This window comes from Melospiza melodia, chromosome 8, assembly GCF_035770615.1.
Source record: "Melospiza melodia melodia isolate bMelMel2 chromosome 8, bMelMel2.pri, whole genome shotgun sequence".
Lineage (NCBI taxonomy): Eukaryota > Metazoa > Chordata > Aves > Passeriformes > Passerellidae > Melospiza > Melospiza melodia.
This window is the reverse complement of record NC_086201.1, coordinates 31,542,687-31,563,982: the sequence shown is the minus strand read 5'-3', so window position 1 is coordinate 31,563,982 and position 21,296 is coordinate 31,542,687. Positions and strand designations below refer to the sequence as shown.

At 39.6% G+C, this 21,296-nt stretch overlaps 1 protein-coding gene across 1 annotated transcript; it reads left to right on the top strand.

The window, feature by feature from the left end:
- The first annotated feature begins 3,361 nt into the window (after positions 1-3,361).
- On the top strand, positions 3,362-9,129 carry LOC134421510 (zinc finger CCCH domain-containing protein 15-like). The gene is made up of 8 exons (XM_063162559.1): positions 3,362-3,516; positions 4,215-4,367; positions 5,309-5,400; positions 6,438-6,620; positions 7,306-7,452; positions 7,655-7,759; positions 7,990-8,116; positions 8,339-9,129. Exons 3-8 carry the CDS (start codon positions 5,314-5,316, stop codon positions 8,530-8,532), a joined length of 843 nt encoding a protein of 280 aa, XP_063018629.1. The 5' UTR covers positions 3,362-3,516; positions 4,215-4,367; positions 5,309-5,313; the 3' UTR covers positions 8,533-9,129.
- The last annotated feature ends 12,167 nt before the right edge of the window (positions 9,130-21,296 follow it).

Here is a 21,296-nt window from a genome sequence, read left to right as displayed (position 1 = left end):
CTGCAGCTTGTTCAGCTATGCCAGCTTCCAAACCAGAGAACTGTAGTGCCTGACAAGACTTGCTCCTGCAGGCTGCGTTCCCTCGTCAGCAGTGCCAAGGGAAGAGCCAGAGCAGGCTCACCCTGATGAAAGGAAGCACTTGATTCTGACTTCATGCTTCACACTGACTCTCTCAGCCAAGTGCTGATGTGTCAAGTGGGTCTCGGAGGTGCTGGGGCTCCTGCAAGAGCCTCATTCAGTCTGTTTGCTCCTTTGGCACTGCTGAATTTTGCCACCCGTGCAGGAGCAGAGTGCAGGCAGTTCCTGCTGGGGGGGCACCCAGCAAGTGTCTGCAGAGGCAGGGATGCAGAAAGGCACGGCAGGTGCTGATAGGGAAGTGATGAGTGAGCAGCGAGTGTGGGTGAGGATTCATCAGCATGCAGCTCTGTGGCTCGGCGTGGCTGGCACTTGGATGTTGTTTTTGCCAGAGCCCTCGCTCAGGCAGGGCTGACTCATCACGTTCAGGACATGCTGAGCTCCCAGCCCGCTGCTGCTTTGTTTGTGCGTTGTTTCCATTTCTGACTGGCTTCCCTGAATTACCCTTACTCACGAAATTAACAGAAATTATGCCACCTGATGGCTTTCGTAAGGTACAGAAGTGCACAATTTCCTCTTCTGCTGCGCACGTACGTGTTTTTGAAGGGAAAAAAGAATAATATGAAAGGTGTTTCCCTCATTTAAAATACAATCCTAAGGAGGCCTGGGTACTTTAAATTTGTCATATCTTTTTTCTCTCTTCTTTTGGTGATTTTTTTTTTTTTTTTTTTTTTGCATGCAGAAAAGAGAACCTCATATGAATTTCTCTAACTGAGAGTAGTTCGAGTTGGATTTAGGTTAGAGCAGGCAAGACTTCTGCTTTATGTCATAAAGTTATAACAGCTGTGCCTTAGCTGTTGAAACCTTTTAAAATATATTTAAAATATGTAATTAGAGTGGGAATAAATAAATCTTTTAAACAAGGGTTTAAAGGTTTTTTGTGTTCTGCTTCTTCTTTTTTCCTGCAGGACATATCTTCTGGTGGGAGCTCCCAAAGCCAACACTAGCCAGCACAACATCGTAGAGGGAGGGCAGGTGCTCAAGTGTAGCTGGAACTCCAACAGGAACTGCCAGCCCATTGTGTTTGATGCCACAGGTAATGTGTGGGCCACCGTGGGGGAGGTGGGATGCCTCTGCTCTGATGTGGGGAAGCAGAGAGGTTTCAGGTCCCTGTGGGATTTTTTCGTGCTCAGTGTGAATGTGGTGGTTTTTGACTGGCAGCTAGTCAAGGCTTGCTTGTGCTCTCCTTTTCCTCTCCTTTCTCTTAGAATGGCTGTCCCTGGTATGTGCTGAAAGCCTGAGTGAGCAAACATTATTCTTCTTGTGTTGTAACCTATTTATATTTCTCCTCTGTACTTTCCAGCGACCCTAAAACATTTGGCAGCCTAGTTCCCAATGAACCCTGAGGGGTTTTCTTCCCATTAAGAACATGTCATATGAGGAAAGATGCTTTTCAATATCAGCAAAGGTGGTTTGGGCAGAAATACCCAAAAGTTTCATCTGAAAACAGGAATTTGGCCTAAAAACTGTGAAAAATATATTTTTTAATTTTTTTCCCTTCATATATACCTCCACAGTGTTTGTGGTTTCTGTGATAGCAGCACTGAGGTCATAGGCACTCCTTACCTTACCTTACCTAGAAAATATTCCTTGGTGTCACTTCAAAAATATTGGTGTTATTCAAACAGTTCTGAAACTTGTATATGAAATCCCTTGATCTGTGGCATGTATACAAATACCACTATGTAAAATAGCTAGCCTAAAATAATGTTATTTCTCAAATGCTGTTTGGGTGTTGGATGTCAGGACCAAGTCTTTAAATCTGATTATGTCTCTCTTACCTTATAGAATTGTTAGGATTGTTCCTGAGAAAAAGCTTTTTAAAGCAATTTTCCTCATGTCATGAGATTAAAATGGAAATGCTGTTAGAGCTTTACCTTTGGTGGTGAGGGTTTTTGTTTTGTTTTCTTTTTTTGTTCCTTTTTTGATTTGTTATGGTTTCTTTGGGTTTTTTGTTTCCTGTATTTTGAGGGGTTTTGTTAAGTTTTTTTTTTTGTTTGTTGGTTTTTTTTAAGACAAGCTTCATCTTCAAGCATTTAGAGCTCTGAAGAGAAACAAAAACACTCTTAAAGTACAATTTTCTGTAGTTGACATATGTGGGTTTGTGTGTTATTTAAAATAGCATTTGTGAACTTTTACTAGGAAAGCTAGCCAAGCTGCTAATTACTTGTTAAAACACTTTGGTGTATTTTTGCCAAGTTCACCATAAGATCAAAGCTCCTTTTTTAATATTACACTGTGGTTTAGAAAATAAAACTACATCCTTGTTTGTGGTGTTAGTGTCACTGGCTTCCCATAAGAACCAGAGGCAAATAAGCACAGAATCCTTAAGGGCAGAGATGACCTCTAAGATCACTGAGTCCAGCCATTAACCCAGCACTAAACCATGTTCCCAAGTGCCACATCCACACATTTTGAACACTTCTAGGGATGGTGAGTCCACCAATGCTTAACACACCCTTTCAGTGATGAAATGTTTCATAAAATCTCATCTGAACATTGTCTGGGGTAACTTGGGACCATTGCCTCTTATCCTGTCACTTGTTACCTTGAAAAAGAGATGGAGCCCCACCTTGCTAAATCCTCCTTTCATATCTGATCTAAGAATGTTTCTCCCATGTCCTCTTTCATGTGTTTTCATCCCACTTTGGTATAGACACATGCCTGCTCTGGCTTACCCAAAGAAGGATGAGGCAGAGTAAGGTATCCTTTTGCTAGCCATGCAGTTTTCCTTCCCTGGATGAGCTTATTTTTCTGACTTGGTCCTCAGTTAAACAATGAAACATTATATGTTGAGTTGATCCAAATTGAAATAATGTTCTAAAAGCACTTCCAATTTCTATGGACAGATTTCTTGGAATTTCTACCTGTTGTATGGATCAGAAGAAAGTGTAAAGCAGCATGTAGGAGATTCAAGAGAGGTTTTTTTTGTGCAGATCTGGAAGTAGTTGCACTGCAAAAAGAGAAGATTCAGTGCCTCTCAGTGGCTTTCCTGCCTGTGAAGGTGCAGTAGGGGTCACTGTGACACTGAAGGTACCTGCCAGCACTCTCCTCTCTGGCAGATTTACTTTGCTACATACTTTGCTGTCCCTCCTGTGGAACAGGTCAGTAAAGGGCACCAGCTGCACACACAAGAGTAGCAATTCTGAGCCTTGCAGGCATCACAGATTGTTTCATTCCTGCCCTTGTAAACTGATTCTGAATTATTGGCTATTTTAACCTGCAGTTTGTGTCAAGTGAGTCCTGGCATCCTGCTTTTCTCTTTATAGGTTGCTCAATCAGAAAGTGAGAAGAAGTTAAAGAAAGAAGATAAGAAAAAGGAATTACAAGAATTAAATGAGCTCTTCAAGCCTGTGGTTGCTGCACAGAAAATTAGCAAAGGTATGACTAACAGATTTCTCTTCATTTATATTTTCTTACTCATATAACTACTTAAAGTATTATAACCCTTCAATAGCCAGTTGCTATTTTAATGAAGTAGATGTGACTATTTCCTTCCCCATCTAGTGTGCCAAGTAGTTTGTCATGACATTGTTTTGAGAAGTCCTCTGGGGTCAGTAAATCATTAGAATATCAAAAGCTACATTGATGTTGGTCAGCACAGCTGAATATACTTGGCTGTGTTCTGATTCATCAGTTAGATACTTGTGGATGTGTGGCATGATTTTTGTGTGTGTGTGATGGATGGTATTCAAAACAGCCTGTGTCCCCAGGGGAGTGTGAAGATCCAGAGAAAGGACATAAGATCATAACTGTTGTCTTAGCAGAAGACTTGTATTCAAATCAGAGCAGTAAATACTTTCCACTTACTTGTATCTGACCCCATAATTAGCAGTAGCATTTGGTTTGGGTCTCTCTTGAGGTTGGTTATTGAACAAACAAACTTTTTGATGTTACCAAGTTTTTACTTACCTATCTTCTAGAGTTTATGTGCAATAATTTTTGACAAAATAAGTGCGATTTTCATATATTTCAAGTATATCTTTTCATTCTCTATTTATCCTTGATATTCTCAGGATTTCTAATATATAACTTTTGCTTAAAAACAGTATTAAAATATAAAAACTTCCTTCACTCAGGTGCTGACCCAAAATCTGTAGTTTGTGCTTTCTTCAAGCAAGGCCAGTGCACTAAAGGAGACAAGTGCAAGTTTTCTCATGACTTGTCCTTGGAAAGGAAGTGTGAAAAGCGAAGTGTCTACATCGATGCTAGAGATGAAGACCTTGAAAAAGGTATAATAATTGTAGAAATTTACTGCTGAGCTATTCTGATTCTGAAACTGGAATTTTAAGATTAAATGTCTTCTGTATTGTTATGATCCTGAAGAACAGTGACTCTGGCAGTGTCATGTGTTCTGTCATACAATTTGCAAGCTGAGCAGTATTTGACCTTTTTGCAGTAGCTGTTTCCCTCAAGCTCTGTAGAAGGGAAAGGGGGAAGTGCAATGAGCAGCCAGAGTTGCCTCCCAGAACTGCTACTGGTGTTTGGCCAGAAGTGCACAGTTCTGCATTCAGGGGTACTTGGGAATTTTTTCTGTGACTCTCTCTCCCCAGATGACTTGTTGGCTAAGTACTCTGGATTTTACTTTTATTTAGCAGTGATTAGAGATTTTACAGAACTTGGTTTTTTTTTTCATATTCCCTTAGTTTTAGTCTTTTATTTGAGTTTTAGCCTCTGTCACCCTAAATGTATCTGATGGGATCCCACAGACTCACTGCTAATGTTGTCATTGGTGATACGCTTCTTTTGGTGGAAGCTTCTTTTAACTTTAACACAGATAATTTGGTATTATCTCTTTCAAGCCTGCAGTTAGATTAGCTATATTTCTGAATATTACCATCCAACTTTCTCTTTTGTTCAGTTGTCTTGTTTTTCTTCTTTTCCCATGTACACACTCAGTACTGTATAGATGGAATGGCATATTATTGAGTGTTTAACTCACACTTTATGCATTTCAAAATTAAAATTTCTAGGGCTTTTGAGGTAATTGTCCTTAGAGTGGCATAGGAGAGTTTGAAAACAGTATTTTAAGAACCTAAATTTATTTTCCCTAGAATAAACTACTTAAAATGTAGGAATTGTATATTAAAGCTGTTAGTGGGCAGAAAAGCAGCTTGCTGGCAACGTTCAGTATTTGGATTTTTCTGTGAAACCATCTGTTGTCTTTTTCTAGATACAATGGACAACTGGGATGAGAAGAAGCTGGAAGAAGTAGTGAACAAGAAGCATGGTGAGGCGGAAAAGAAAAAACCCAAAACCCAAATAGTATGTCTTTTTTTTTTTTTGTAATTACTTTTTTTAAATTGAGCTCTACTAGAAGGAATTAAATGCAGTGCAGTCTGGCATTAGATGTATTTTGTCATGATGTAAAAATTTAGAATGGAATATTATAATGATGTTCTGAGTAGACAGCTGGCCTGATAGTATTTCTTGTAATATCTTTAAAAATTAAAAAAACAAAACCACAATCCAACAGCTCTTTTCAATCCATAAAAAGTTTTCTCATGTCCATTACAAATAGATAGTAGGTGAAGTGCTTTATAGAAATGCTCAAGGTTTCAGCAGTATATCTATTACGTCCTAATTGCTTAGAAAATGCAAGTATTTTGATTAGTGAAATCTGTTACTGCAGTGACTGAACTATGTATTGACTTATCTATGTACTGGGTGACATACAAGCATTATAAGCTTTTGCATTTTCACCTAATTTATGAATTGAGAGTAATTTGTAATTTCTGGGCTCTAAGTTCAACGATATTTTTTAGTTCTGCACTAAATGGCATAGTGGGTTAATCCCTTTTTCATTCTTAGGGACCATTTCACCTCATTTTTAATACCAAGTAATTAAATCCTCTATTGATACCGCCTGAGTTTGCAAAAGTTAAACATTGCTGTGGCTAAATATAAACTATGAATTGCTTGTTAAAGGTCCTAGGATGGCATCTTTACCCAAGGATCCAGAGCTGGAAGGTTTACCAACATGTGAGGCAGATGCAATTTGTGTTGTTGAAAACTGCACCAGTGTTGGTGAGCAGAAAGAGATGTGCTGCTGATTTTACAGAAGTGCAGAGTTTCCAGTCTTCTTCCATCTTGTCTTTTTTAATTGGGATCATCTTGAGGGACAAAAAGCTGTTGATTCCATGAGTTTTAGATACTCATTTGCACTACTTTGTTTACTGTTTTTAGTAGCAATGTATTTCAGGTGTTCCTTCTGTTCTGGGCTCAGCTGACTCAGAATGACTGAACTTCTGACATGGAGTGGGAAAGAGGACACAGTGCTAACAAGCTCTGTTTTTGTACAGGTCTGCAAATATTTCCTTGATGCCATTGAAAACAACAAATACGGATGGTTTTGGGTCTGTCCAGGTGGAGGAGACAACTGTATGTATCGCCATGCCCTCCCTCCAGGCTTTGTATTAAAGAAAGACAAAAAGAAGGAAGAAAAGCAAGATGAAATCTCATTAGAAGATCTAATAGAAAAAGAGGTAAAGTTGTTAGACATCTTCTGGTGGTAGTTGTTTTCATGACTCTGAAGAGATACGTAAAAAAATTGTTGATTTATGATAAACAACTATTAGATGTTTTTAGAGCTGTATGAGCTGGAGCAAAGGATGCATAGCATTGATTCATGGTTTTGTTTAGAAACTATTACTTAGTGAATAGAATTAACTAGAGCTACATACTTAGTGCAGCTGTTGCTTACTCTTTATTAGGAGGCTTCTATTTCTTAACTGCTATTTCTCGTTTATCCATTACAACTGCTTCTGTGGCTTTTCTCATCCCCAGCTCAGTGTCTCCTTAGTTCTCCCTTAACTCTCTAATGAGGCACTAACACCAAGAGCACAAGGCTTTCTGAAGGTGTTGCTGCTCTGCTTCTTTCTGTCACCATTGCTTGGCAGCGTCACTTGAGCAGAGCTGAGCTCTTGTCTTTCCTTTATTTTCTCCTCCACTTTTCCTATTGATTTTCATTCCAACTCATCTCACTAACTGGAAAATCCCATGTTGAGTCAAATGTTAAGAAAGTGATGCATGTTTAACAGTGTAAGAGTTTCAAGAGGGACTTGGAAAGAAATGTTTTCAATTAGTTTCTAGAAAAGAGTAATTAAATATCCAATTTGTTTTAGCCTTTGGAAAGAATTTCTAGCATTAATCAGTCTCTTTTCTGGACAGCGTGCTGCCTTAGGACCAAATGTTACCAAAATTACTCTAGAGTGTTTTATTGCATGGAAGAGAAGAAAAAGACAAGAAAAAATTGATAAGGCTGAGCAAGATATGGAGAGGAGGAAAGCAGATTTTAAAGCTGGCAAAGCATTGGTGGTAAGTTTTACAGTCCAATTCTTACTGTAAGAAGAGCAGGTCAATAAAGTTTTGTGAAGAGGTAGCTGGCCTGAAATTGTTTTGCTTATTATTATTGTGTGTCATTTTTGTTTCCTTTTTTTGTGGTTGGTTTGTGTGTGTTGTTTTGTAAGCAGCATAAATTGCATGAAGTACTAACTGAAGGATTTTTTGCTGTGGGTAGATCAGTGGACGTGAGGTGTTTGAGTTCCGGCCAGAGCTGGTTGATGCAGACGATGAAGAAGCAGATGACACACGTTATGTCCAAGGAGCAGGAGATGATGATGAGGTAAAGGAAACAGGATTAAATCAAGGAATGTTTTAATTGCATTAAAGTTTGAAAAATGTCAGTTTGAAAGCCCTTACAATGAAATTAGTAGGCTTGGTTTTTAATACTGCCACAGAGTATATTTTATCAGAAGGTTCCTGTTGAAGGTGACAAATGTTGTAGACATCTTGCAGAAGCGAGGATTTTTGTGGAAAAGTAATTCATGCAGAGCATCTTTGTTTATTTTCCAGACAGAAGATCCTGTGTGCATAAATGATGTAGATTTGAACCTGTATGTCCCCAAGGCAGTTGAGGAGACTGGTATTACAGTGGCTAATCCAGAGAGATTCAGCACATACACTTCAGTAGAAAAAGATGGTAAGTTGTTATTTTGTCCAGCCTGTTTTCATAGTTGATTATCCAGCCTTGCACATTAACCAGGTACATGCAATTTGGCCAGTATAAATCTGTGTGAATTTCAAATTAAGTAGTTTCCTCATAGTTTCAAAATTTGAAGGCATGTTTAGTAGGATTGTGAATTCAGTTGGTGATTAAGAAACTTGTGACACTGAAATGCCTAAGAATTATGTTTATTTTCAGATAATAAATTAAATGAAGCTTCTGGTGGTGATATAAACAGCAGCGAGCAAAATGATTTAGATGAAGATAATGATGGAGATGGAGAATTGGAAAATGGAGTCATTGATGCAGTTCCAGTTGATGAAAATCTCTTCACTGGAGAGGACTTGGATGAACTAGAAGAAGAACTAAACACTCTTGATTTAGAAGAATGAACTAAAAAGCTCCAGTGAGGAATTAAACCTATGTGAAAACTGACTACATTTTTTTCTCCTTTTTGAATAGAATTCTTAAACAAGATGTTTATGGTTATGCAGCTGAATATGACGGGCACGTGATATACCAGGAATGTTTTCCTTCAATCTCATCTACTCCAGTCTTGGCTATGCTCACAGTAAAACGTTCAGAGTAGTTCAGAATTACCCAACAGCTGAATTTGCAGACAGTGAGATTAAAACTTCCAGCTAAGAGTAGGAAGTGTAACTGCCTTGCCAGTATGCAAGTGGGCAGTTTGACATCAGGTACAGTACAAAAATCCAAGTATACATTCTTCACAAAAAAAAGCATTTTTATTAGTGATTGTGTTGATTTAGAAACTGCCTGAAGTGGTTTTTAGGCAGGGTACTCTAATGGAGCTGATGCAGATTATGCTTCTTTAAGTGGTGATTAGCTTTATTTGATCAGCTGGATACTGAAGATTGTGAACTGATATTTCATACAATACCAGTACAGTGCCCTCTGTTTGAAATGTTTTAAACTTTCCCACCACCTTTTGCCAATAAATCTGTAAATAAAAATCATCAACTTTAAAATACCTGTGTTGATTTTTCTCTGCTAAGTAAGGATATCATACCAAACTGTTAAGAGCTGGATTTTTGAATAGAGTGGTAGATGTTTTTCTCTGCAGTCTTGATACAGAAGTGATGGTGTTGGCTTCATTACATTTGGGCTACCTGCCATTACAGCCTTTTTGTCTACTCTTGATGCAGTGTAAAATTCAGCAGCCAGCTTTTCTCCCTTGCTGTTCTGATTCCCTGCCCACCCATTAGCTGATGTAATACCTGCTATACACCACTGACTGCTATTCCAGCCTCATTCTCTCCCCACTGTCTTCTGTAGATTAGTGAAGAGCCCAGGCTCTGCAGAGCAGGGATGTTACAGTCCACAACATGCCTGTCATCCCTTTGGTGTCCTCTAGATAACAGGAGGTTGTGCAGGGGTAAGTTGCCTCAGGTGCTGCACCCTGCAGACTGCACTTCATTTGAGTCAGTCTGTCCTTTTCCAGTGGATTGAGTGTCTGCCACAAGGATTTCTCAGCAGTGGTGCTTTTCCAGGGGGCTGTTCCTTCTTGCTGTACTCCTGCTGTACTGATGAAACCCTTTGTATTGATTTTTCTAAAGCTCTTAAATCTCTACTTCCAGACCAGTGAGAGTTATGGCAGTTAGTGAGTTTTCCCAAACTGCTTTTGGGTGCTGATATTAGCTTTACTGGTTATTTCTGGCACTGCTGAATTGACTCTTGTTGCTATTTCTAAAATAGCAGACTTAGAATTGTTGGCCTTTTTTGGGATCTTTGTGGAATTCGTTTTTTCCTGTAGGAACAAGAAGCAGAGCTTGGGAGAAAGAGGCCTACTGAAATTAACTTCTAAATGTAAGTGTCTAAGGAAAAGCTGCACTATCAAATATAAATATTTATTTATGCAGATTTTTCTCCTGTGGCCATAAACAAACAGAGTTGATGGATTATTGTATTATACTGGCCAGCAATAGAATACCTGGCTATCAGGACACTTAAGAATGCAGTTCATTTGAATGTATGTTGCATAATTTTTCAAAGTTGTATATTTTAAATGGGAATAAAAGTAATTTAATCATTATCAAGGAAGAAAATGGCTATGTTTTCTGTCTTAGGGGTTGGTTTATTGTATATAATAACTCATTTGATCATACTTAATTGTTTCACTGATTTAAATAGCTTAAATCTTTGCCAACAATTTTTTCATTTTACCTGAGTTTTACAGTGGATGAATGTCAGGATGAGTTATTAATTAAAACCCTGATGGATGGGCCGAGAGTGCCTGTGTGCCCTTTTGGGTCTAAAAGGATGGTTGTGGTGCACAACTCCTTTGTACAGGTGTCATTCAAACATTCAGACAGTAACCTTGTATAACACTGAAACACACTGAATATCTGTAAGCTAGCTGAAGAAAACCTAATTTTCCTAGGCAGTAGCTGTTGACAGATGACTTCAGGTGGGCAAGAAACAAGAGCTGTCCCTGTTTGGATTTCACTCTTTTTTTTCCCTCTCCATTTACTCTGGCACAGCTCCTGCCTGGGCTTCCTCTGCCCAGATTTCCCACCATGAGAGCAGGGAGCATTCAGACTTGTGAGAGTGGAGAGCCCTCTGCTGCTGCATGTTCCTTCTGCTTTCATGGGGCTGGGAGAAGTTCTTAATTTCTCATTTCAAGAACCTTGCATTTGTAGCTAATGGGGTTCCAGTCAATAAATGCTGAGTTGAAAATGAATGCCAAGGCATTGCTTGGAGAAGATGAATTATTAATGTTCAGGAAATGAGCAGTGATAGAAGGGAGTTCACTTGGATGTGACGTCACTAAGTTGTTCTTACTGATGCACATTTCCTCTGATAAATTACTGATAATTCCTCTGAAATTTCCTCTGAAATTACTCTGATTAAAGTCAGTGAGTCACTTCTGGAAGAATGAGTTATAATCTCAATGCAAAAATAATGGTATCTTCATTTCAGTGACTGCCCAGTCTGTATGGGTTAAAAATGCAGTATTTCACTGTTAGAGAAGCAGGCAGGCTCAGTGCAGGACTCTTGCTGTGTTGAGATCAGGCTGTAAAGCAACATAAACCAGGTCAGAAACACCTTTCAAAAAACTTGGTCCAGTGTTTGCATCACCCTGTGTTGCTCCTAACTTCCATTTCTCACTAGGTGAGCAATGCAGCTGTGGCCTGAGCAAACCTTGAGGGAGCACATTGGTGTAGCACTGCCTTGAAATCACCTTTGGTACCGGCCATGGGTGTGGACAAAACCAGTTAAAGGTGCTGCAGCAAACCCATGCCTTTGCTTCCTGCTGTTTGCTGTTTTGGGAGTAGAGTGTTGGTTGGTTTTCAATTTTGGTGTGTATTAAAATCCCATTTCAGTCACACAAAAACTGCTTGGGCTGCTGAAACTGGCCAGCTTTAAATTCTTTGAAGTTCTGGGAGGTTTTTAAAGCCTGTGTGATTAAATTTTATGCTTGCCGCTGCCACTGCTTTGTTACTCACAGCTCCCTACTTTTTTTTTGTAATGAACACTGCTCACAAAGGCCTGGAAAAATATTTAGAATTAACTGCCAAGACTGACCTTAAATATTACATTATCTATGAGTTGTTTGTAATAGAAGTGTTGCCATTTCTTAATGGAAAGTGCTCCCCAGCTGTTTTTATCAAGAGGAGGTTTTATTATTGATAAAACTTCACACCAAGCAGTGGTACTTAACTTGGCAATTCAGTATTCTCATAATAGATGGTGTTTGTTTAATATGTTGGTTACAGAAAGAATGTACACATTCAAATCAGTATGTTTTTATTAATGCTTTCTTTCGCAGTTTAGTTGGATGGGGAATTACAGCTGTCAAAAACTGTGTTCTGAATGCTGAATTCAAGACATTCTGAATGCTAAATTCTAATTCTTTTGCAATGCTAATGCCCCTTTTAAAAATTACCTGAATGTAGTAAGTAATGCAGGCTTAATTTTGGTAAGCTGATCTATCTTGCAAATAACATGCTTGGAGGTTTCATAAACATCAGTTGTTATCCCTGTTCCATGTGCTGCTTTGTAAAAACCTAGTAGAATTGTAGAATGTTTAAGCAGCTAAACTAAAAATCTTACAAGGCTGGGTCTTTGTTTTCCTCACGTGAAATTATTACAGCCCTAAGCTGAGAGGAAGGGATTGTTCTCATATGCAAATCTCACATACATATTCACCTGAAGTGTCTCAGGAGCAATTACCCCCCGAATAATATGAATTAGAATTGGAAGAGAATTGGAAAAATGAGATGCGGGAAGTCCAGAGGAGCTGCAAAAACCCATGTGACAGCAGCTGTGCTGCATCAGACCAAGGGACTCTTTATGACACTCCCAAAATGAGCCACCTGAGGAACAAGGAGGTGGCAGAAGGACAGGGCCTGTGCACTGCTCAGGAGCACTTCTTTTACAGAGCTTCCAGCAATTCCTAATCTGGAACGTTTCCTCTGCTCGATGGAGCTTGTGGTATCTTTCTCTTCAGAGCACATTCCCTTGATTTTCTAGCCAACTTTTGGAAACTCCTCTTACATCTTGTTTGGAACATGACTCCTGCTAGCTTGGGTGCTTCCAGGAAGTCCTATCCTGTGCTTTGCTTTGACTTAATGCCAAATAGAGAAGGGTGGTGTAAAAAGAGAAGCTGATGTATTTCACTTGTGAAAAACACAATATCTTGATGCACTTCAGTGCTAGAAACAGGGGTTTTTTTTCAAAATTAGAAGCTTTCTCTTGACATACTTGATTTTTTTGCTATAAATGGGCTTCTAATAAGCAGAATCTTTTGTGAAAGAAATGTTTTGTGAATGAAGTCTTTGCTTCTGGTTAGGTACCAGGTGTATTTTTTGGAGCTGTGATCACCTGAAGTGGTTTTACTGTGATATGTGCACATGACCCTTTTCTTTTTCCCCCACACTGGTATTGCAGGCTTGGAAGTGACCTTGGCTTTGCCTGTCACACTCACATCTCCCTTTCAATGGATGCTCTGTCTTTTTACAGAGAGCAGCTGTTGCTGGTGTTAGCAATAAGGCCAAGATGTTTTATTCATTTATGATGTTAGAGCCCTCATATGCGACCACAATAGGCTCCTTCATAGCACATTATTGAAATGAATGCCAAAAATAATCAGTTCTTTCAATCACAAAATAGCAGCAGCAGCATCTCATCTGTGTTTAGGGAAAGAGACCTTGGAGGTAATTCTTTATCTCACATTTGTGGTTGAAAATGTAGTGTTGTAATACATTTGGACCTAAATTTGAGCAAGGCTGGCTTAAAACTTTGGGTAACTCAGGGAATGCCTCTATCAGACTTCAGAAATGAGACAGACTCCTAAATTAAAGAAAGAAACCACAGAAAAGAAAGCCTTCAGAAAAGGAAAAAAGCAGAAGCAATACTGAAGGAAAGAGATAAGCAAATTACTGTAGAAGTTTCCCAATGTTCTTTATACCATGAGCCATTAGGGAAATGTGTTCTGTGGAGGCTGCATCCTTGTGCTTGAATGAAACTATCAGCACAGAATATGGATGTAGCACATCTCCAGCAGGAAATCAGCTTGTAACTTTTATTTCTCAAGCCTCTACAGTGCATTTTGGCAGGATTGCTCTTCTAGGAGAATTTTTGTCCTCTTGGTGTTCCATCTCCACTTCTGTTTCATTCCCTTGGTTTCCCTTCTTGTGCTCTGAACATAAGAGATGGGATCAAAGAGGATCTGGTAGTTTGGTCACTGTTTTCTATCAATCTTAGTGATCTCTGACATGACAGGTACTTTAGTTCTTTCATTTGGCAGTAGACTGCTTCAGAAAAAATAATTGACTTCCACTTCAAAAATTCCATAGTTGCAACTTAATGCCTCCTTAAAATCAGATGACAGCCAAGTTTCCAGGTAAGAAACCTTTAATCTTCATTCTTCATCACTTTGTTTTGCTGTCTTTTCCCTCTGCTGAGTATAAACACAGGGGAAGGGAGGCTCTTCTCACTGACCTCTCTAATCCATATCAGCTAGACCCCCTACATAGGCCTGGAGCAAGGCATGGTGTCCTCAGCACTGTGCTTCCCTACGGTGTCTCCAAACGCTCCAGGGGTTTCTTTATCAAATGGAGACAAGGAGGATTAGGAAAGCTGGTCAGAAGGAACAGAGCAAAAATGATTTCTTCAAATTTGACAGACTGAAGTCAAAGTTAGAGGGAGCTATAACCTGTTAGAGTCTCACTGATGTGAGCTATTTCCTTGAATAAGCACCTGGGAGGTGGCAGAGCTGCACTTGGTCAGCACTACCAGCCCTACACCATGAGCTCTTCAGTCATTTCCTTGTCAATGGAAGTCTGTGTTCTGTACATGGCAGCTCCCACACAGTGCCTTCCACACAGAAATACCAAGTTCCAGCTCTGCACAGCAGTTGCTGCACATGAATAATTGCCCATTCTTTGTATGTATGGGCAGCCAGGACCAGTGGAATGAGGAATCTTCCCCCAAGAGGGCAAAAAAGGGAAAAGCTTAAATGTGCTCTTTATTCAGGGCATGGAAGTGTCTGTGGTTTCCACCACTGATAACTGTTGTCAGCAATAACTTCTGTTTGATGGATGCAAAAATAGTTCTTTGACCAGCAGTGTCCAGCTGAAACTCTACTGGAGTGACCCCTGGCAGGGCAGGCTGATGGCTTGGAAGCAAATAGTACAAATGAGAAAACAAACCAAACACCCCCAGCCCTCACTGCCCTGGCCAAACCCTCTTTTAGAATTGTCTGATTATGTCTTGGTCTATGTTTAGTTTTATTCCTTGAGGGAATTTTTTGTTATGTTACTCAGCAATGGCTTGGTCACCAATGTACAGTGTTTTATAGATAAGGACATGCTTTGGTTTAACATTAATGGAAGACAGGACAGTATTCCTTGGACACAGTGGATCAAAAGATCATGGCTTCAAGGTGAGGGGCAGTTGGGTTCTTTGGGGAGAAAGGGGCATTTCTGCTCAGGGAAGAGGGAGGAAGTTGGGGCATTCTGTAAGGTGGGAAGGTGTGTTCTGAAGGTAAGAGGCTGGAGCTGGCATATCAATGTGGAAAATGCCTGGGCTCAGACATTTGAAATGCCTCTTGAAGGACAAGAGGAAGGAAATATCTCAGTATCAGTCACGTTATTACCATCTTTTAGAGCTTTTGTGTTTGAGTAAAACAATACTCAGAGTATTGGATACAAAGGAATTTGTTTCTACTTTATTCCTCCACTGCCTTTCAATCCTACTTGCTCTGCGTCCTGCTATTATTTTGTTATCTAAGTCTTCAACACATTTAAAGCCTGAGCTTGTTACTAAGCACAAAGCAGCCTGAAAAATTATTCCTTTCCCAGAATTTGAAAGTTTTCAACTTGTTTTTGTTCCAAATCCTTCAGCAGGAATGTGGAAGCATTACTGTAATGCAGGAGCACTGGAGGACAGATGCTTCAAGGCAGATGTGGCATAATGTGCCTGGAATGATCAGTTAAAAAACCAACACACTGTTCTGTGAGTCTGAACTTTGTTAGATTCCTTTGAAAATGCATGATGAAAAAAATAATAGAAAAAAAACCCCAGAAAGTTGACAGAAAAAACAGAAAAAAACTAGAAAGTTTGGGGGAAAGATTCCAAAGTTGTACATAAGAAGCTGTCATTTGTACTAAATAGGAGATGATTTGCCCTAAAGACAGGGATAACAATATCTCAGGGACACAACAGGAAGCAGTGGTCTCTGGTATTTCTATGTAATCAGAAGCAGTCAAGAATGCAAGAAACCTAGGAAATGCCTCTTGTCATCTGGAAATTTTCCATAAATGGAAATAAACTAGAAAGTGACCCATCTTCTGTGCCTATAGAGCCTGTGTGAGGGGAAGTGCTCTGTTTCTCTCTGTCCCAGCAGAATAGCGCTACACAAGAATTTCTGGCAGATGTAGGCACTTCCACTTTCTAAATAAAACCTGGATGCACACTTGCCATGGATGATGGACTCAGCAGAAATGACAGTACCTAAAATAGTACGAAAACTGTGGCAGGCAAAAGAAGAAAAAGGTTCTTAGGAAGATACTAAGATGGTAGTAGAATAAATAAATCTCTTCCTCACTTCCTGGTAGCTGCATAAAATCAGCCATGTTCTAGAGGGTCCTTGAGAATGTAAAAAGGTAAAGTTAACATTCATGGCACCCAGCAAGCAATGGACCTTCCTTCCAGGAAAGGAATCAAGAAGTGGAGGAGAGAGTGATGAAGAGATGGGAGGGATGGTTCTTTGTTTGATCAAGTGCACTGTTGGCACTCCAGTGTTCATTGTGACTGGTGTGTGTTTCCAAGCTGTGCTGGATACAGGCAGAAGGGCGGATCAGGAAGAAATGCAGCTCCAGGAGCAGTTCTGTGTGATGGAATTTGCCTGTAAAGGAACAATCACTGCAGGAGTAACTCACATGGGAGCTGGAGCTTTCCATCTCACGGGCTACTGTGCCAGGTGAGGCATTTCAGTGGGATGGGAGAAGCAGAAGCACAGAACTTTCATTCACAATACAATATTCCATGGGAGACAAGTGCACAGCCTGTTGGTCTCAATGCTTCATCTCTTTTCCCACTCTAGGGGCACAAAGCCTGTTCCATCATGTTCTCTAGATTAGCAAATTCTCCCCATCCCCTTCTTAGAATTTCCTGAGACCTTTCCCACCAGAAGCCCCAAGAGCCCCATGTCTCCATGGCTCTCTCCTGGAAGTTCCATCACTGTGATTACCCACGGGCACTGCACTCCTTCTGGGATAGGTGTGGTGACTTCCCTCTGGGCTGGTGTGTTCCCACACCCTCTTCCTTAACAGGGCAGGGTGATATTTAGCTTTTGTCTCTGTTACATCTTCTACATGCACACATATTATGGAAACATTTTCAGGGAGAAGGTGCAGAGATTATGGAGCTTGTTGTTTGGGTTTTGTCCTGATCCATTTCTCCCTTATTGCATTATTTCCTGTCAAAGTTTTGATTTTTTTTTTTTTTTCCTAGGGGGGAAGTACTCTTTAAAAATATCTTCTAAAAATATCTAAGTCTTTGGAGGTGTTACTGCGCAGTATCTGGATTTGTTTGGTAATCTGCTGAAGTGCTTTGTGAAGCAAAAACTGAGTCACATGTGATTTATAATGACCAACTTTGTCTGACTGAAGAAATATGAATCCTTGGGTAAATCAAGCAGTGCTGTCCCTGAATTTGGTGCTATGAAATCCTGATGTTTAAAAAAAGGCCTGGTGAGTAATGGGCACTCTGTGAAACACAAAAAGGGTATTGCAGAAAGACTTTGACTAACGCTGGAGTAACACAGCTATCAGTATTGAGCAAATCAGACAAAAACCTGCTACAGCTCACTTCCTTTTGATCTGGGAGATCTCAGACTCCGTGCTAGGAGCTGCTTCAACAAATGTAGCCATACCCTTGTTGTGAAAGCATTGCCCCATAGCCCCGGGCTAAGGACAGCTTTTGCTATCAGCAGAATGAGATATGGCTGATGTGAATTGCTCACACAGCAAATCAAGCCTAAACATCTCAGTGGTTTCCTCGTGTTTCACCACTTAATGCTTCCACAGTTTTCAGATGTAATGTTTGATTTTTCTCCGTGGATATCAAAGATAATATTAAACAAAATAGAAATAAAAAGGCACAAACTGAATGAAGCAAACAAATATGTGAAGTCCATCTTTTACTTTGTTTTCTACTGCCTTGTTAGAAACTGAGTTACTTCTTAAAAGTCTGTTCAGAGCAACTAAGCCTCTTGCAAAGTCCAAATGTCTGGATGGCAGGAGAGCAAAAAATATTTACTAAAACTCTCACATTGATGAAGGTTTTTCTGGGGCACTAATGGTCATCTCCATGAACAAATGAGAGATGATTGTTTCTTTGCTCCAGATATTCATTCTGCTGGTACTGTAAAGCACTGGATCCACTTAGAAGTTTATGGCTTACATACAGGACCCCTTGCTGGACCTTTGAAGTAGGACCACAGTGGTTTGCACGTTTGCAGTTTCTACTGAATTGTGGCACTTTGTCCATTTCTTGCTGCTGCCTTTCATGTCCTGAGGTGGAGACTCAAAGGAAAACATTCTGAAATGCTCTGTTACAGGCTGGACACTCCGGAATAGCAAAAAAATAATACCCGCCTACCAAAAGTGCTTTACATTTTGTAAAGTTTAATTCAGTTGTGTTAACAGCTCGTTGTCTGAATAAAAACTAACAAAACCAGTAACTTGTAACAGAAATATGAGTTTGATCTACTGGAGTCTTTAGACTCCAATCAATTCCAAAATAATTGCATTCTGTTTCGAATACAGGCAAAAAGTTTGGTGGCTTAGAGGGAATCCGGGCCCTGCCCACTTCTCAGTTGTTGGTTTTCCCCCCTGGATTATCTTAGCCTGAGAACTGAAAGCTACAGGTAACAAGTAAATATGGAAACACATAATTAACTTGTTTACATTCTGCACTATGATCTCATTGGCTGCTCCTTATCTATTTGTTAGTCATGCTGAGAACTGAACCAACTAGGGAAGAAAATCACATCCTCACTGCAGGGTGTTTGCTGCTCTACATAAAGAGCAAAGTCTGGGCTTGACTTTCACTCTTCTGTCCAGGATTCTGACAGACACCTGAATACCTCTGTCAGATACCCTGTCAGCCAGGGCAGCTCGATGCAAGCAATGGAATCAATCCCTCAGCCTCTCCTGCAACAGAAAGCACTTTCCTTCACTTCCAGTAAGATTGGCTTTGATTAGAAGTGCATCCCAAGGCTGTACACTTCATTTTCTTTTCCCACGTGGAGGCTGGGGGCTGTGGTGCCTTAGAGGGAGCTGTGGCTCGCCTCTGGGGCTGTCTAGACCGCCTGGCTCGGATCGTGCTGGGAATTAGGGCCAGACAGCAGCGCCGCCGCTCCCGCCGTGACTCAGTGCCTGGGAGCGGAGTGTGCTGAGTCAGGGCAGCGGAGAGACCTCGCCTTGGGCAGCCCAAAGGGGCACGGGACAGCTGCGAAACAACGACCCCAACAGAGGCAGGAAAGCCTGTGGGGTGAGGGACGAGTGCCCCTGACTCTGAGTCGCTCCTATGGACCGGGTTTTGTAGTTTCCGACAACAAGAAGCGCCGCACAGCCAGTCCCCAGGAAGCCAAAATTGATCATATGCAAAAAAAAAAAAAAATTAGTGTCTTAAAGATAACTTAATCTTCTTAATCTGCTTGTGTGATGCTGTGAGCTTATACAGTCCCTAGGAAGCCAAAATTGATCATTTGGTAAAAAGAAAAAAAAAATCTAGCGTCTTAAAGATAACTTAGCCTTTGCTGATTATGTGATGTTGTGAGGTTGCACAGTCCCTAGGAAGCCCAAATTGATCATATGTAAAAAAAATTCTAGTATCTTAAAGATAACTTATGCTTCACTGCTTGTGTGACATTGAAAGGTTATACAGTCCCCAGGAAGCCAAAACTGATCATTTGGTAAAAAAATAAGTCCAGTGTCTTAAAGATAACTTATCCTTCACTGCTTGTGTGATGTTGTGAGGTTATACAGTCCCTAGGACTTTTTTTGGCAAAAAAATTCTAGTATCTTAAAGATAACTTATTCTTGACTGCTTGTGCAATGTTTTGAAGTTATACAGTCCCTAGGAAGCCAAAACTGATCATATATAAAAAAAATTATAGTATCTTAAAGATAACTTATCCTTCGCTGCTTGTGTGATGTTGTGAGGTTATACAATCCCTAGGACTTTTTTTTGGTAAAAAATTTCTAGTATCTTAAAGATAACTTATTCTTGACATTATGAGGTTATACAGTCCATAAGAAAAAAAATTGATCATTTGGTAAAAAAAAATTAGTATCTTAAAGATAACTTATGCTTCACTGCTTGTGTGATGTTGTGAGGTTATACAGTCCCCAGGAAGCCAAAATTGATCATTTGGTAAAAAAAATAAGTCTAGTGTCTTAAAAATAACTTATCCTTCAGTGCTTGTGTGATATTGTGAGGTTACACAGTCCCTAGGAAGCCAAAATTGATCATATGTAAAAAAAATTCTAGTATCTTAAAGATAACTTATTCTTGACATTGTGAGGTTATACAGTCCAAAAGAAAAAAAAATGGATCATTTGGTAAAAAAATTAGTATCTTAAAGATAACTTACGCTTCACTGCTTGTGTGATGTTGTGAGGTTATACAGTCCGTAGGAAAAAAAAATTGATCATTTGGTAAAAAAATAAATCTTGTATCTTAAAGATGACTTATCCTTCAGTGCTTTTGTGATGTTGTGAGGTTATACAGTCCCTAGGAAGCCAGAACTGATAATTTGGTTAACAAATCTAATATCTTAAAGATAACCTACCCTTCACTACTTGTGTGACGTTGTGAGGTTATACAGTCCTTAGGAAGCCAAAACTGATAATTTGGTAAAAAAAAATTTCTAATATCCTAAAGATAACTTATGCTTCACTGCTTATGTGATGTTGTGAGGTTATACAGTCCCTAGGAAGCCAAAATTGATAATTTGGTAAAAAAAAAAATCTAATATCTTAAAGATAACTTATGCTTCACTGCTTGTGTGATGTTGTGAGGTTATGCAACCAAGTGGAGAAAATCAATCCTCCTTTCCCCTTAGTTAGTTACTGATCAAACTACTCATAAACCACTCTTTTAGTTTATTGCCCTATTTACTAGTTTGGAAACTTATTAACTCATCTGCAGTTTTGCTTTGATCAGGTCTGCAGTACAAAAGTTCTGAGATAAGTCAGTAAATAACAATAAAAAAATGTGGAGTTTGTATTTGTTTGGTTCCGTGGTTGTTTTTTTTTTTAACCTGTTGAGGCAGCAAAGTTAGAAAAATTAGCAACAAGTATCAAGTTTATGTATAGGAACTCCCCTTCTTGATAGAATTTTTAAGAGGGTTTCTGAAGAAATGATAACAGCAAGAGCAAGCAAATGGTACACAGGAGTAGCTGGTGGCTCTTTGGGTTTTCCTCTGCTTATTGTGGAAATGTTTTGAGATTCCTGTTAAACTAATTTGGCCCCTTGGTAAATATGTAAGGATTTTTTAACTTTTATTTAGGGCTTGAAAAGTCATTATTTGTTTTGTAACTTTTGATCATGCTCACAGTGAGGAAAGCAAAAAGTTTAGACTTTTGGTGGCCGTAAACTCCCGTCCTGTTATGTTGCACAA